Here is an 18,103-nt window from a genome sequence, read left to right as displayed (position 1 = left end):
TCATGCAGACCTGCTGGATAAATCTACCAGGAAACCCAGATGGGCTCCAACAGTTGACTATTGTTCTCATAATGGAGTGAGTTCCACTAACTGCCAATCAATTATTAAGATGTATTTACAACCTCCCCCAATACATGTTCAGATAGGTTTCTTGCAAAGTAATTGTACTGGCTAGTTTTGTGTCAACTTGGCACAAGCTAGAGTCATCAGAGAGGAAGGAGCCTCAATTGGGGAAATATCTTCATGAGATCCAGCTGTAAGGCATTTTCTCAATTAGTGATCAATGGGGAGAGTCTAGCCCATTGTGAGTGGTGCCATTCCTGGGGCTGGTGATCGTGGGTTCTATAAGAAAGCAGCCTGAGCAAGTCAGGGGAAACAAGCCAGGAAGCAGCACCCCTCCATGGCCTCTGTCTGCATCAGCTCCTGACTCTGGGATAATGCCCTGGTGGAGTTCCTGTCCTGACTTCCTTTGGTGATTAACAGCAGTGTGGAAGTGTAAGCCAAATAAACCCTTTCTGCTGCAAGCCACAAAAATATATAAAGTAGGATTTCAGCTGATTATGACAAGCTAATACCTAGAAGAAGCTAAGGGCTTTCTAGAGGTCAACCTGAGGCTCAAGGAGCCTTGGTGATATTTGGCTTTTGATTATTAGCCGTTTCCTACTATGGATTTCTTGAGTGCTATTGTAGCTTTTCCATCATTCATTTGGGCACCCTTTCCCCTCTACTAATGGAATATTTAGATAACCTTCTGTGCAGTAACGTAGCCAGGATCCCTAATTTCAGGCCTTTCTGTAATTATTGTCATTAGCAGCATCTGACCAGGACCATCCCTGAATGGATGAAAGTATCTTATCAGAGATACCTCTGTACTCTCTTCTAAGAACAAACTTAAGCATCCAGACTGTATGAGAAGGCCTGGCAGATGTGCTAATTAAGCTTAACTTTCTCCTTTCCGAACTCTTACCTCTGGTTTTAGATCCATCCTTAACAATTAACTCAGAACTAAAGGGTTCCTACTTACAGGTACATCTATCTAGTTGTGACAGAAGTTGCCTAGCCAAGTTGCCTAGCGACTGAGCACACTTGCCAGAAATGGTGAGAGCAGAGATAGCTTGGAGAGATAAGGGTCAAAGGGATAAAAAGTCAGTTTTATTTTCAGAGAGGGACAACTTGACGAGAAGAGAAAAGACAATGGAAGAACTAGATGGGTAAGAACTGGAGAGGAACGAACTGAGATGGGGAAGAGCTAGATTGAAGGGCTAGAAGAGAGGACTAGAGGAATGAGATGGAAGATGAGCAAGAGCCAGATGGGGAAGAACAAGATGAGGAAGAAGAAGATGGGAGAGGATTTAAGATGGGAAAGAACTAGATGGATGAGAGCCTAGATGGGGCAGAACTAAGATGAGAGAATTAAGATAGAACTTAGAGGGGACAGCAGATAAATGTAGAGAGAAATGAGGCAAGAAAGGAGCTAGGCATGAGAGCAGAACTGAAGCTGTGTAGACAGAATCTTATCCCAGAGGAATAAAGTAGATGGACTAAAAAGCTCGGTGTACTTAAAGATTCTTTTCCCAAAAATAATTTGCGCTGTTTGTAGCTTCTCTTCTGGGTATCTGGGAAGAAGATTATTAAGGTTGGTCCTTAATAATTCTTGAGACCTTTCTCCTCCAACTTTCTTTTTGGTCATGGTGTTTCAGCGCAGCAATGGAAACCCTAACTAAGACAGTAACCAAATGACAATTTGATCTCTGTAGTCAACATAATCCTATATACTATGGTTATATCACAATTCATGCAGAAATGAACTTCCTACTCTCCAACAAAGAGCTCTGTTTGGACAGTACTGAAAAAAGACACTCTTTTTTAAACACACACTGACTCTCCAGGATTAATTTTTTGGTGATGTCTCCCAGGAGAGCCTTTGGATCAGTTCAGGGAACAGCCTCATCTAATCAGATGGCTTCTCTTCAATTTTAACAATCTTTGCAACAGTTGAAGCTTTTGAAATTATATTGATCTCACTCTACCTCATTCCCTTTGATTGTTTGCTTTCCTCTGTACAGATGATTTACAGGGGATTGAGCAACTTGACTTTGTATCTCTTGTCCTTTTGCAAATGTTCAACAGACCCATGAACTTCAAATAGAAGTTGACTGGGTATCTGTGACTTTGGATAGGATGTAGCAGATTGACTTAGATCATTGATTTCTCTGAGGAGGGATATGTGTGAAAGTGTGTGTGTGAAAGTGTGTGTGTGTGTGTGTGTGTGTGTATGTGTGTGTGTGTGTGTGTGTGTGTGTGTGTGTGTATGTGTGTGTGTAGGGCAGAGGTCAATCTTGAGTGTTGTTTCTCAGGCACTTCCTTTCTTGAGACAGGATCTCTCACTAGCCTGAAATTTTCCAAATAGGCTAAATTGAATGATTAGCAAGTCCCCGAGATCTGCCTGTCTCCTTCCTACACTGACAGTATAAGCATCCACTGGCATACCTTGCTTTTTTTCACATGGGTTCTGGGCGTCAGGGTTCATGTCCACAAGCATTATACTAACTGAACTATCTCCCAGTTATAGATTACTGTTTCTGTAACAGTTATATAAAAGCCAGACCAATCTTATCAGAAACCACGCAAGCAAACAGATAACAGAGTAAGCTCTTCAGCATATACAAAGAATTTAGTCAATGTAGGCCTCCCACTAAGCAACAATAAATTATAAACTGAAGACAAAATAGAATACTTTTTGGAAAAACAAACACATCTGAGAGAATTTGGCACACAGTAAATACTGGCCATATTATTTTAGCCTTAGACAACCACAAAATAAATATGGAAATAAAAACAATGCAGATTAAAAAAAAACCCATGGTGTACATGAAATGAAATACTAAAATATGTCATTAGTCAAAAAGAAGGTAAGAATAGAGAAAAAAGGACGAGTAAGTGTATCTGAAGGGAAAAATGCACATACAGCAGGTCTTCCAGCCACTTCAATGATTATGGTAACATAAGTCATTCAAGTACTCGAATCATAAAATTGATTCATAGATTTAATTTTAGGGAAGCATGATATTAATATATGCTATCAGCAACAAAAAGACTAAATAAATGAAAATTTAAAAACTCTAATTTAAATTTAAAGATTCAGAGATGAGGGCTAAAAACAAGGGAAAGATATTTCAGATAAACAGTCATCACAGAAAACTTGAGAGCCTCTGTGAATTTATGGAAAGTGAATTTGGGGGCCAAAATTACTGGCAAAGATAATATATTTAATTGTATTTAAAAACATTAGAAACATAGCTGTGCTTAGGCTTGATACCATAGCTCATGAATTCACAATTCATGAATGAAATAAAGTGGAAAAAAAAAACCCTAAAGGGACAATAAACAAATCTGTACTTAAAATTTTTTATTTCCCTGTAATTGATAAAACCAATGGATAAAAGCATCAGTAAGGGGATTGGAAGTTTGAACAAAACATCAAAGTAATTGGCCTATGTGGCTTTTTATTAAACACACTAGGTTAAAAAAAATCCCCCAAGCAAATAAGCATTCTTTTATGGATGTAATGGAATTAACTTAGTTTCCTCTCTGTTGCTGTGATAAAGTATTATGACCAAAATCAACTTTAGGGGAGAAAGGATTTATTTTAGGTCACATTTCCAGATCACAGCCATCACAGCAGGAAGCCAAGGCAGCAGAAATATAAAACAGCTAGTCACATCACATCTCTAGTCAAGAGCAGAGAGGAGAGAATGAATGCATACATTAACCCTTCGGCACATTGAAATAGTCCAGGACCCCCTGCTCAGGGAATAGTCTGAAAGACCATGGGCAGGGTCTTCCCACATCAATTACCATTAGTAATAGAGATAATCCCCCCATATGTCTACAGGTCAGTCTGATTTACAATCCTTCACTGGTGATTTGCTCTTCTCAGATGATTCAGGTTGACAATTACAATGATCCTCTAATGAACCATAAACAAATATCAACAAATCAAAATATTTAAAAGTACACTTTGTTTTTTGAGATAGAGTTTCTCTGTGTAGCCCTGGCTGTCCTTGAACTCAATCTGTAGACCAGCCTGGACTCTAACTCATAGAGGTCCACCTGCCTCTGCCTCCTGAGTGCTGGAATTAAAGGCATGTGCTTAGATCAAAAAAGGAATAAGACTAAATTTAATAAAAGAACATGTCTGGAAAATTCTCAAGTAATTGAAATATAACCATGTGTCCCTAATAATCTACACTTTAAAACACATTAAAAAATAAAACATTTTCATGTGATAAAAATAAAATCCAACCTATCAAATTTGTGACATGAACATAAAATAGTTTATTCAGAAATGTTTATGGTTTTACATACTACTGTTAAAAATTCTGAAATTAATGACCAAAGTTCCCACTACATAAAACTAGCACAAATTAAGCAATGTGTAAATAGATAAAAAGATTCATCGAACAATTTTTTTCTCATGGAGATCACTACTTCAAAACCAATGAGTCCCATTTTAATCACAAACTCACTCACTGAGTATGGCAAACACAGGCTTTTGGTATCATAAATATGTTACACAAATCAGCTATTGGTAATCTGAAGGTTGCTGATAACCGTCTTATCCAAATATCACTACCTGGTTGGTAACACACAGTTTAGTCCATGCACTACAATTCATGAGCTGTATGTAATACACCTAGGTTGACTATCAGGATCCCCAATTCCACTTTGCATCACCTCTGTGGTGTGTTCCTGCCACATGATGCAGAACTTCAACTTCTCTCTGTGACCCCTTCAGTTCTGAGTTTCTACAGAAACTGGGGCTTCACCTTCAATGGACTCTCCTTGCCTTCTCTCACAGAGCCACGCCTCAGCTACTCTCTATGACCTCTCCCATTCCTTCAAACCACTACCACTCAGGAAACCCTTACACATTTACCACGTTGAGTGGTGAGCACCAGGCAGATCCTGACATAACAATTCTCAGATCTTTCCTCAATGATACTGGTGTCCTCTTAATCACAATTGATTTTCATTGCCAACAGATCCTTCATTCCAGATTCTGAGCAGTCCTGATAGTCTTTAAGGGACTCAAACATTTCTCTAAAACTTCACAAGGCAGGCCTCCACTATTCTCACTGCTCTTAGCATTGTCTTTCAGGTTCCCATAATAGCCCATAAAAAATCAATGCATTTTCTAGCTCAAAGTTCTAAACTCTTCCCACAATTCTCCCCAAAACAACATGGTCTATTCTATCACAGCAATAGCCCATGAACCTGGTATGAATTTCTACCCACTGTGGTAAACATCATAACCAAAAGAATCTTGGAGAGGAAAGGGTTTATTTTATCTTGTAATTCTCAGGTCACTCCATCACTAAGGGCAAGACAAAGCAGGAACTCAAAGCAGGAACCTGAAGGCAGTAACCAAAGAAGCCACAGAGGAATGCTGCTTGCTAGCTTGCTCCTCATATCTTGCTCAATTCTTTTTCTTATATAAACCCAAGACCACCTTCCCAGGCATAGCACTGTTTTTTGGTAGCTGGGTCCTCCCACCTTAATCATTAAATCAAGAAAATGCCAAAGAGTTAGTGTTGACTTTCTGCCAACCTATGCATATCTGTGTCTGTGATACCTAGATCTGAGGACCTGAATGAATGGGGCTGACTAGTCTAATGCTGCAGACAACTTTATTTCAGTTTCAGTGTACTTTTATACATGAATGTAACAAAGAAAGCAATGATCCAAGGAAGGTTGTTTGAATTCAGAGAATCATGTAAATAAACGCCAGTAAGCACATATTAAATATTAACAGAGCAGCCCTTTCCCAGAACTTTCTCAGGACAGACCAATTTAAACACAATTGCCTGACACATACTATAGATTATATCAGGGAAAACGCGAAAGCAAGGCAGAAAGCCATGTCCAGATTCAGGCACACTGAGGACAGCACTCCGCATATCCTCTCACCAAATTGGGTTCTATGGCTGCTCTGACACACAATAAGAGTAAACATATCTTATAAATTGAGTGTAAATGTTTGTCACGTTTGTCCCAGGAGGCATGAAATCACATCCAGGAACAATCCAGGGAACAAAATGCACCTGAGGTAAAGGGCCCTCTACCTTCTCTCCTGGAGCCTCTCTCATGGTTCTCCACGATTAATATTCCCTCTTCCCAGATGCATCTAGGCTGTGTCAAGCTGACAACAACCAACCAGCACAGGGTTTTATACAAAGTGATCAGTCATCAAAACAGATGAGGGAGAATATTTGCCAGCTCTTCATCTGTTGTAGGTTAATATCCTTGATGTATAAAGAACTAAAAAGTTCAGCTAACCTAAAAGTAATCCAATCAAATAAGCAAAGAATCTGCACAGCCATTTCCCAAGAGAAGAAATACAAGTGTCTAATAAATATATTAAAAAAAATCAATTCTTGTCTTATGGGAAATAAACATCAAAACTATAATGAGAATCTATTCATCTTAGTTGGAATAGCTATTATTAAAATTTTTAACTTGCTGATGAAAATGTAGAGGAAAAAACAATGTTTATACAGTATTGGTGGGAATGTATGTTAATATAGCCACTCTGAAAAACAATATAGAAATTCCCCCAAACCAAAAATATCCCTATCATAGGATCTACTTATTCTGATTTTGTGTGTATGTCTAAAATAAGTGAGTCAACATTAAAAAAGAATTACATGCATATTCATGTTTATTGTGGTACTATTCATAATACATAAGATATAGTATCAGTCTAGAAACCCATCATAAATGAAGGTATAAAGTAACAATATCTACAATGAAGGATCATTAACCTGTAATGAAGAAGGAAATCCCATCATCTGAAGAAAAATACATAGAATTGGAGTGCATCTTGCTGAGCAAAACAAGCCAGATACAAAGTCAAGAAGTGCGTGTTTTCTCTTATGTGTAGAAAGACACAAAACAAAATATCTAAAAGTAGAAGGACATAAAGGACCATGAAAGGTTCTGAGGGAAGGATGGTGGGAATGGACAGGAAAGAGGATGGGTGCCCTTTATGCACAGTATACACATGTACTGAAACGTCACAGTGAAACTCATTAATGCATACAATTAATGTGTGTTAAAATGATAACAATATGGAGAAAATTTGTAGAGAATGAGCTGGTTCAATGGCTCTTTTTATGATTACTAATCCCATTCATAAAAGCTTCACATTCACATTCATAAGCTAATCAGCTGCATTTGCCTCCATGATCAATGATTTCTTCATCAACGATGAATATGTAGCATTAAAGACAAAATTACTTTAATCTACTGGAAGAGAAAACATCCATAGCTAAAAATTTCAGTGTTAAGCCTCTTCCTGTGGGAGGAGCTTCCACTTTACCGAGGGATCAAGCTCCTCTTCAAAACCATCCAGCTCCTGCTCCTTGGAGAGCTCCAGGAAGACCTGGAAAAGAGAGAGAGAAAGAGAGGGGGGGGGGAGCTAAGATCATATTGCTTCTTATAACACTGAATTCAAAGACCATGCATTTAATCTTTGAAAACAAAATCCACTGAAATTGACCCACCTGCTCCAGGGTGGACTGTGAGAGGCTGTACTCCTCCAGGTCAAAGCTCTGTTTAACTGTATAAGGATGGCCATATGTCAGGACTCTTGTATGTTAAGTCTTGTATGTTTACTAAATCTTCACAAGGCAAAAAAATAGCAGCAAATTGCAGGGAACCATTAAACAAAGGGCCAGACATTCTTTTTCTGAGCACGTTACACAACTGAAATATGCACAGTGTTTGCTTAGATTCAGAGGGGAAAGAGCCAGTGCTACATTCACAGGCTGTGCAGTTTTTAAGATCAGCATCATGGGACACTATGAAGCTGTGTTACTGTGCCTGTGTAAAACACCTGATAATCTAATAACGAACTGAATGGCCAATAGTAAGGCAGGAGAAGGGATAGGCAGGGCTGGCAGACAGAGAGAAGATATAAAGAAGGAGAAATCTGGGAGAAGAAATCTAGGAGCAAGAGAAGGAGGACTCTAGGGGGCAGCCACCTAGCTACACAGCAAACCACAGAGGAAAAGTAAGATTTACAGAAGTAAGAGAATGGGAAAAGCCCAGAGGCAAAAGACAGATAGGCTAAGTTAAGAAAAGCTGGCTAGCATCAAGCCAAGCCAAGGCCAGGTATTTATAGTTGGTATGCCAGCCTATATTGACTACCCAAGGGAGGCCTTACCCTCTATGAAGAGGGGTTGAGGGTAGGATGGGAGTAGTTGGGGGGAGCAGGAGAAGGACAGGGAGGTGGAACAGGGGTCAGCATGTAAAAGGAAAAAAAAATTAAATAAAAAAAAAGAAGCAGCCTTGGTATGTGATTTATTTGGGAGCTGGGTGGCAGGCCCCCTAAAAGAGCAAAAACAAACAACAACATTCTTCCCGTAATGTGAACCATTGATTCAGTAGACTTGGCACAGAAGTAGGTTGTAGAGGAAGATATTTTGGAAAAAAAGAAAAGAAGGGCACAGAGATAACCTCAAAGGTTATCTAACAAGCCACCACAGCATTGAAAACTCTCTATTTAACTAATTTATACAGAAAGACAGTTCAAGTCATGATAAATGGTATACTAGTTTTTAGTGGAAAGATGCCACCAAAATATTTCAGAAGAATCATGGCAGTAGTGCTAATCTTAGGAGTACAAAGGATCACATACCCAGAAAGTTTAGGTGCTGAATCATCTAGACAATCTAGAAAGAAGGTACATCCAAGACAGCTTTGGAGGTAGCCAGCAGAAACCAGGAGATATCTATGGGACAGGAGATGGCTATCTCTTCCTTAGTAGGGTGGGTGACAGGCAAGAGGAGATGTCACTGAGCCTTACAAACAAAGGGCTCTTGGGATAAGTCATGCAAGCAGACAAGGAAAACCAAAAGGTGAACAACAGAAAGCTCTGCTAGAGGGATGCATACAGTGTGTTAGAATTTACACTAAAGACCAACAACAGATACTGGATTGTTCACCCTTATATAGGAATTTATAGATCATTACTGGCCTGAGCCAATAAAATAAAATTTACTTTGAAATTATACACTTTAAATATGATCTATGAAGTGAAATAGATTTTACGTCTAAAATAATGTAACCTTCAAAGTGTAGTGAGTTTTGTCTTATGTGTAAAGTAAAAGAAATAAATAAAAATAAACAAAAGTAAAAGCAACAACCCTTGCCACACACACACACCCATAGAGAACAACCTTACCTCCTTAGTTTTCTGCTTCTCTATTTTAAAATGAACTTTGAATGTTTACATTTAGCACAGAATGCTCTAATTCAATTTCTCACCACTGTGGGTTCTTTTAAGTTCTGGAATTATTTGCTCTCAGAGTTTCATCTCTAACTAGCTTCTTACCTGTCTCTAATTTGAAGAAGGCTTGGGATAAAGGTTGCACATCTTCCCTGGGCAGTTTGTAGACCATCAGAGAAGAGTACCTGGGAAGAAAGGAGGGCAAGGTTGGTCTCTAAGCACATAGATCAACTTGTACGGCATTCATTCACTGTTTCTTTTCACAGACTCTTTGGCACGATTGAATCTCTGAGAGTGAGCCCACTGAGGCAGGCCAGTCGGCAAGAAGGAAGGTAAAGAGAGAAGGCTGAGAGCTGGTTCAGTATCTTGGACGCCTTGGAAGGACAGTCGAAGCAACAATTAGAGACGGGTCTTTCCCACCCAGTCTCAACACTGGGAACTCAGGCTCCTTCTACCACCTTACAGCTTTCTAGAATTTCCAAACTGGGTAGGAATCCAGGCCTCGTTAGTACAGAGCCCACATTCAGGCACCCCTCCTTCAACTCTCACACAAAAGGGCTTCTGAAAGCAAAGTGAAAGTCCTCAGGAAATGAAATCAAGTTTTCTTCAGAAGGGCCCAGAATTCACCAATTGCTGCTCAGGTATGTATTTGGCTACCTGTTGTCGACACATAATCAGAACAGATTGATTTGATTTCAAAGGAATTTCGAAATCATTTTCTTTCATTTACAGAGCATTGTATTTCACGTACAGTGTTTGTTTATTTATTATGTCTGTGTGAGATAGTTTATATAGAATTAGGGCTCTTGCAAATCTGTAATAAAAACAGGAGTTGCACCCTAGTTTTGTCATTATCCACCTTTGTCATTGTGACCTCACTTGTGTCTGTACGAAGCTTCTATTGCTTCCATTAGTGAAGACACTAATGAAATACAATCAGTGCGTTCCTATAAATACTGAGTCTTTACCCAAGTATTCATCCAACAGATCTTCTTTGCCAAGTTTGTTCTGTAGCTGTTGGATGGATCCAATGTATCTGGAGCAGCAGCAGGAATTACAAAGGCACAAGACAAATGCAGGAAGGGTACCTGGGAGCACGCTCAGGTTGCTGCTCCATCAGAGACAGACATCCAGAGTCTCCTCACTGTTAAGCAGAGAAGTGGCAATTCCAACTTTTACCCATGAATGTTGGTTTGCTTAAAACAGTACTTACTTTTAAAGATCAGGATGACAATTAGATAACCCAAGACCAGGACACACATGTGACCTCAGATTCACAATCAGCCCTTTGTTCTCTATTACATTTCTAGTGGCACCCACAATTCAGTGATCTCTTTGTGTTTTCTTACAGTATAAACATGACCCACAGTGTATATACCACACCTCAGGGAAAGTGGGTATACTTGGCCGTATCAAAAACAGGAAGTGTGGACTGGAGAGATGACTCAGTCAGGAAAGTGCCTGCCATGTAAGCATGAGGTTCAGAACTCAGAACTCAGAAAAACCAGACGTGACTAAGTGTATCTGTAATCCCAGCACTGGTTGGAGGTAGGGGAGAGCTAGGCAGAAACAGGCTAATCCCTAGAGCTTGCTGGCAAGCCACTGAAGCCAAAGGCTGAGCTCAGGCTCAGTGAAAGACACTGTTTCAAATGACAAGATAGTGATAGCAGAAGACAAGGGACATTGACTTCTGGCTTGCACGCACGCACGCACGCACGCACGCACGCACGCACGCGCGTGCCCAGAAACTGTGTTTACCTTTCCTGCCGAGCAGCCTGGGGGAAAAGCCTCATGATCTCCGTGTTGATGGGCTCCACCTGCTCAAGGGTCTTCACCTTCATCTCCAGCAGGTAATCTTTGCCAAATTTGCTCTTTAGGTGTTGGATGGATCCAATACATCTGGAGCAGGAACAGGAATTACAAAGGCACAAGACAGACAGGCGTTGAAAGAGTACCTGTGAATATGCTCAGGTTTCCACTTGGTCGCTGCACCCCAAACCAGAGCCCCACCATTGTTGAGTAGGGAAGTGATACATCTCCAACTCTTTCCCAGAAATGCTTATCAAGTTGCTTAGAAGCAAACTTGTTTCCTCTGCTCATCACAGAGTGGGTAGGTGTGGGATGAAAGCAGGCACCCACCTCAGCCTTCCAGACACCATGATGGCCACGCGGTCACACACAGCCTCCGCCTCTGCCATGTAATGTGTGGTCAGGAGGGCGCCTCTCTCTGTGTTTGTAAAGATGGCCCGGATGACCTTCCTATATTGTTGAGAGAAGAAGTGTGATGAATGGAAATCCTCCAACTCTTCTGGATATCGCAGAGAGGAAATTCCACAAGGCAGAGCTGAGAAACAACAGTGAAGACTAGGAAGGACGGAGTCACAGAGGAAGAGGACTGTCAAGGCAGTTCCCAGGGGAACACTGGTGATGTGTCAGAAGCTGCTGTGAGAAAACACTTTGAAGGACACTTGAAAGAGAGTGTTCTGCGTAGAAAGGAACTGTTGGTCAGGCAGACAGGGAGGACAGACAGAGATAAGCGGTGCCCTCCTGGGAACCTCCTGGGTTGAGGAGCAAGGCAGAGAGTGTGCATGGTGACAGCAGGCAGACACTCGTGAGCTGCGTGACAAACCAGATCTTCAGCCAGGATTAGAGTCGCTGATTGTACTAACATGAGCCCTTTTACAGCCGCAAGCTCCATCAAACGGGTTAAAACTGAACAAGGATTGAATTCGACAAAGCTTATTTCCCCTCCAGTGAACAGGATTGTAAACCATTAAGAAATGTTTGCATATTTTCTCCCCAAATACTGGTTTTTAAGGACCTGGATGGTGCCGGCCACAGTTTGTTTGTCTAACAATACTGATAAAATCCTTGAACTCCCCATCAGCCATGGTTGAGCTGCTTCTTACCATATTTGCTGCTGCCCCTCAGGGTCCATCCCGGTCGACGGCTCATCCAGAAGCACCACGGACGGGTTCCCCAGGATGCTCAGCCCGAAACACAGCTGCAACAAGAGGAACAGCTCGTCCGGCACCAGCCTGAAGTGTGCCCAGAGCAACAGTGGAGCACCAGCCTGAAGTGTGCCCAGATGGAGCACCAGCCTGAAGTGTGCCCAGAGCAACAGTGGAGCACCAGCCTGAAGTGTGCCCAGAGCAACAGTGGAGCACCAGCCTGAAGTGTGCCCAGATGGAGCACCAGCCTGAAGTGTGCCCAGAGCAACAGTGGAGCACCAGCCTGAAGTGTGCCCAGAGCAACAGTGGAGCACCAGCCTGAAGTGTGCCCAGATGGAGCACCAGCCTGAAGTGTGCCCAAATGGAGCACCAGCCTCAAGTGTGCCCAGATGGAGCACCAGCCTCAAGTATGCCCAGATGGAGCACCAGCCTGAAGTGTGCCCAGATGGAGCACCAGCCTGAAGTGTGCCCAGATGGAGCCCTCCACATACCTTTCTCTTCACTCCCTCTGACAGTGTCTTCACGGGAGCCTTCATCTGCTCCTGTAGCTTGAGCACATCTGCCAACCTGAAGAGAGACAGTGCAGCATCACAGTCCATTCCTCAATGAAGAGAGATGACGGGAAGATGGGGTGCTGATCCCACGCAAGATGGAGGAGCGGGGCCCAGGCAGGCAGTTCAGGAAACACACGGAAACATTCAACAGGGGTAGGCTGATAAAGGTTGTGAGTCCCCCTACCAATAGAAATGCATGAACCTCTTGTAAAACTATTAGAACAGTGTTCAAATATTTCTGCAATTTAGTTTATAGTTAAGTGTTAAGTACACTCAGTCATTTACCACTGAATACTAACCATTTTCTCTCCATGCTTAAAATGAAAGTGAAGAAAACTTTGGGAGTTTCCTCTACCCCACCTAGGTAGGCAATAGAGTCTCCTACCCTAGATGTCTGTGGAAATGGCTGCCCCCGGCCTTCTCCCCATCACCCAGGCACAGAAGCAAACAGGTGCAGACCCCTGCGTACCGTGCAATGGCCACTGCAGCATCACCTCTGCTCATCCCCTTCATGGCGGCAAATATCTCCAGGTGTTCCCTCACCGTTAGGCTGGGCCACAGAGCGTTTTCCTGAGGACAGTACCCCAGGAACCCCAGGGTGTCCCCTGTGCTGTTCCCTTTCAGCAGCACCTATAGATAACAGGTCACTGTCAGGGATCTCACACTGTGCTATGACCATATTCAGTGATAATCCCACGAAGGAGAAAGCCTTCGTTCAGAGAATGAATACATGAACTCAAGTGTTATCAAAGGTATCACATCATCTTATGTCAGAGAATGATCCACAGGGGAATGCAAAAACTTCAGCCAGGAGCTGGGAAATGACTCATTCGGGATAGCACTTGCTGCAAAGCACAAGGAACCAAATCCAATCCCCAACATCAACTTTTCAGGTGTAGCAGCAGGGCATGCCTGTAATCCCAAAGCTGGATAGACAGTGACAGAAAGATCCCTGGGACATGATGACCAGCCAGGCTTTGCAAATCAGTAACCCCAGGTTCACAAAAAGACAGTCTCAGAAAAAAAGAGTTGTTGAGGAAGACATCCAACATCAGCCTCTGGGCTCCACATACATGCTCACACATGAACATGTACACACACAGAGAGAGACACAAAACCACAATGAGCTATCACTTTACATCTGTTAGAAAAGCTACTATCAAAAAGAGGAAAGTTAAAGGATGAGGAGGTGGAGAAACGAAACTCTGGTGCAGGGTCGGTGCAGATGCATATTAGTATAGTCAGTTATGGAAAATAGTGCAATGTCTCCTCAAAAACATAGGTATGATCCTCAACATGAGGTATGATCAGGAAAGCCTACTTCCTGGTATGTTTCCAAAGTGATTGAAAGCTTTTCCCCCACCCTTTTCTCTTTTCTTTTTTCCCCCCCAAAATGACATTTTCAGTCCTGTGTTCTTTGTTGCACTATTTGCAATAGAGAAGGTATGAAACCAACCAAATATCCATTAAGGGGTGAATGGATTTTCAAATATGTTGATAATAGACACAACATAATACCTTCAGCCTTTAAAACGTGAGGGTTTCCTTTTGTCTGTGACAACATGGATGAGCCTAGAAAATACGCTCTGCTTTGCTTTCTATTGCTGTGATAAAACATTGGTCGAAAGCAACTTGAGGAGGAAAGGGTTTGTTGGGCTTGTACTTCCAATCACAGTCCACTCTTGAGGGAAGTCAAGGCAGGGACTCAATACAGGACGTTAGAAGCAGGAACAGAAGCAGAAACTGTGAAGGAACGCTGCTTAGTGGCTTATTTCCCCTGGCTTGCTCATTTACCCTTCTTATACAGTCTAGACCCACTTGCCCAAATGTGGTACTGCCGGCAGTGGTATGTGCCCTTCTACATCAATGAGCAATCAAGAAAATGTCCCCACAGACACGCCCACAGTGCAATCTGATGGTGGCAATTCCTCAGTGGAGATTCCCTCTTCCCGAATATGTCTAGGTCTGTGCCAAGTTGACAAACACTAACCATGATAATGGGGGATGTGAAATAAGACAAGCAACAGACTCTGCCTGACCTGATTGATATGCACATGCAGTTGGAGTAAGTTGAACTTGCAACAATAGAAAGTAGAATGATGGGCACCGGAGGTTGGAAGAAGGGGCATAAAAGGAAGGGGGAGAGATGGATCTAAATCAGCTGTTTCATTTAGACAGGCAGAGTGAGCCCTAGGGATTTATTGCACGGAATTATGATGTTTACAAGCACATATGAGAAAAGTGATAAGTGTTGTGAAATGGCTGATTTGTTAATTAGCCTGATTTACTCATTCCATGTTGTAAGCATGTCAAAACATCACATCATATATCTCATGAAGATGTCCAGTTGTAATGTCAGTTAAAAGTTTTTTAAAGATCAATTAATATTTTTTAAACTTAGTGTGTATGTATGTCTGTGTGAGTGTGTGTGAGTGTGGGCACATGCATGACACCTCAAGAGTCATCCTTCACCCTCTTCCTCACACAAGATTAGGGTCTCTTGTTCAACACTGTGCACCCCAGGCTAGCTGGCCTGTGAGCTTCTTGGTGTTCTCCTTTCTGCCTTCCATCTTGCAGTATGAGCACTGGGATTGTGCTCTACAGCACCCAGCTTTAGGTGTGTTCTGGGTCCACATGCTCAGGTCCACACACTTGTGTGGCAAGTGCTTTATCCACTGTGCCATCTCTCCAGCCCTAATTATTTTTACTTATTTGTGTGCATTTGTGTTTGTATGTATAGGTGTGTGTGTGTGTGTGTGTGTGTGTGTGTGTGTGTGGAGAGAGAGAGAGAGAGAGAGAGAGAGAGAGAGAGAGAGAGAGAGAGAGAGCACACATTGGGTAGCCAGAGGACAATCTAGAGTATCATTCCCCAATCACTGTCCACATTTTCTTTGTGTTTCTATGTGCATATGTCTAACGTATGTATGTTTTCATGTGGGTGTGTGCATGCGCCAGTCAGTGTTGGGTGACTCCCTCAATTGTTCTCCAACTGTTTTTAAGATAAGACCTGAACCTTGGTTCATTGAGTCAGCTAGGCTGGTGGGCCAGTAAGCTCTAGGGGCCCCACCTGTCTCTACCTTCTCAGTGATGGGATTATTGATGCTTACTGCGGTGCTCAGCTCCTTATGTGAGTACTGGGGATCTGAACCCAGGTCCTCATATTTGTATAGCAAGTTCTTTACAAACTGAGCTATCGCCTCAGATCCTACTTTGGTTTTTGGGTTTCTGGAACTTACCAAGTAGGCAAGGCAGGAATGTGCCAGTCTTTCTCCCGAGCTAATTGTGTTTTAAAAAGAAAAAGAAAAATGAACCATACCAGACTTATTACATCTTGACATTATGGCTGAGCTTTTACATTGTAATAAAATACCTTAATTTAATTATCTAGCATGGCAACTATATTTTATTTTTTGATATTGTCATGTCTTAAGCTTTATTGTGATAATTATCATGAGGAAACCTTTTTCAAAATTTGTACTGTGCTTAAATATGTCAAAAATAAACCACTCAGGGCAAGATTCTATGTCACAGGCTACAAGAATATGAAATAGGAGTTCAGCTGTATATAATAAGCTATACCTTGATCAATGAAGGAGTTCTTCAAGAGGGAAACCATTTATCAAGGAATATTTGGTGTTATTCAGCTTTTATTATATATCAGCTGTCTTCTGCTATGAAATTCTTGTGTACTCATATACTACTAGGCCTTATGGCAGACAGAATTAAGCTTCTCAGACATACTGCTGATCTATGAACACCCCTACAGCACCTAGGAGACAGGCAACCTTAGATATATAGCTTTGTTTCTTGTGCAAATGAAGCTCAGACCATCCCTTGCCTTCAGGCCTAGTAGCACTGCAGAGCTATTCACTCAGGACAATAGGGCTTTTTGCATAACCAAGTGCAGTAAAGACTGGAGCAGAATTCCTAGGACAAGCAAAGTTGTGTGGCCAGAGAGAAAGGAACAGGGCAGATCTTTTGTAGAGTGTGACTCAGGCTGAGGAGAAAAGAAAAGTTTTTTTGTAGACTGTGAGTGAATCAGGTCAAAAGAGGAGAAGAGGGAGGAAAGATGGAGGATGAAGGAATCAAAGACGAAGATGCAATCAAAAGCACAGGAGCTTACTAAAACTATAAGGACAGAAAAAGAAGGGACAGAGAGGAACTGAGTGTCAGGATGAAACTGAAGCTATGTAGATAGAAGTTTGTTATAGAGAAATAAAGTAAATGGATGAAAGAGATTCTTCTCCCTCAGATAACCCCATGCTGGACATAGCATCTTCCCCGGGACCCTGGGAAGAATATTCTAAGGGCAGACCCTTGGGAAAATTCTGATAACTCTAGATGTTTGAACCGACACTGGCTAAGTCCTGTTGAACTGAGTTTCCTTCTTGCCTCATGCAGATCATTACCCTGCCAACTGTGGCATTTGTTTTTGCATTCCTTCTATGTCCCAGGTCCTCTTTTGTTCAGAGTGCAAGTCAGTCTCACCAGTATACATGCCCATGTGATGTCTCCACTCTGTAATGTGGTTGGCAAATAATAAATGTGAAAATACCGTCTTTTGATTGATGCTTTGAGAGGAGTATCCAGGAGTCTGGGATGGAGACTAACAGGGATAGGACTTAAGGTTGGATGGTTTAAGACTCTGCCTGCTAAATGGCCATGTAAGGAGAGGAGAAGGTACTGGCTGTGGACAGGACTGGGAGGAACAAATTTGGAGCAGAACAAACAGTAGGAGTAAAGCCCTGTAGAGATGAAGTTTCATGTATCCTTGGCTAAACCCAGAGGACAGAATAAGTGGCAAGAGCAGGGTAAAGAAGGACACAGGGACAGAAGTTCTAAATGGACATGAAAAGCAGATCTTGAAGCCACCTGAAAGATAAGTTAAAGGTGACTTGCCAGTCACAGAGCAGATAAATCACTGAAGTAGCTAATCTGGTTGAAAACAATGACACTGGCTGCTCTGATTAAACCCATTTCACAACACTCAAATAGTTGGCCATGTATTTACAGCTTCCTTACAATGCAAAATATTTCATTCGAATGCACCAATGAACAGCCACCTTCCTTCCCCTTCCCCCCTTTTATGAATAATACAGAACTTCACTGGAGTACAGGTCAGGTGGTGAGTGGCAAGGAAGGGCACCTGTAGTTAAAGAGGGGAGTCCAGTTAGGGTCAGCTACACAATGGACATTACAGAGACTGGCTTCTGACTTTCTCATCCACCACAGCTTCAGAGAGACCATGAGCATGAGTTTCTCCTCTCCACACAGTGGAATGTTTGACAGTTATATTCCTGTCTCTC

At 42.0% G+C, this 18,103-nt stretch overlaps 1 protein-coding gene across 5 annotated transcripts in view; it reads right to left on the bottom strand.

Moving 5' to 3' along the window:
• Window positions 1–6,692: 6,692 nt before the first annotated feature.
• Window positions 6,693–18,103, bottom strand: part of LOC114690456 (ATP-binding cassette sub-family A member 8-A-like) — a 70,137-nt gene continuing 58,726 nt past the window's right edge. For 4 of the 5 annotated variants that reach the window (XM_037201318.1, XM_028865273.2, XM_028865276.2 and 1 more), the window contains 8 exons: window positions 13,267–13,427; window positions 12,735–12,810; window positions 12,202–12,296; window positions 11,432–11,551; window positions 11,051–11,191; window positions 9,398–9,477; window positions 7,566–7,621; window positions 6,693–7,444 (listed from right to left, as the gene is read on the bottom strand). In XM_037201318.1, coding sequence (XP_037057213.1) covers window positions 7,346–7,444; window positions 7,566–7,621; window positions 9,398–9,477; window positions 11,051–11,191; window positions 11,432–11,551; window positions 12,202–12,296; window positions 12,735–12,810; window positions 13,267–13,427 — 828 coding nt within the window. In that variant the 3' untranslated portion in view covers window positions 6,693–7,345. Of the gene's footprint in view, window positions 7,445–7,565; window positions 7,683–9,397; window positions 9,478–11,050; window positions 11,192–11,431; window positions 11,552–12,201; window positions 12,297–12,734; window positions 12,811–13,266; window positions 13,428–18,103 lie in introns of those variants that run through there. The other variant, XM_028865274.2, reaches the window with a different exon arrangement.

This window comes from Peromyscus leucopus, chromosome 8b (genome assembly GCF_004664715.2).
Source record: "Peromyscus leucopus breed LL Stock chromosome 8b, UCI_PerLeu_2.1, whole genome shotgun sequence".
Taxonomy (NCBI): domain Eukaryota; kingdom Metazoa; phylum Chordata; class Mammalia; order Rodentia; family Cricetidae; genus Peromyscus; species Peromyscus leucopus.
The sequence above is the reverse complement of the archived record's forward strand: the minus strand, read 5'-3'. Positions and strand labels throughout refer to the sequence as shown.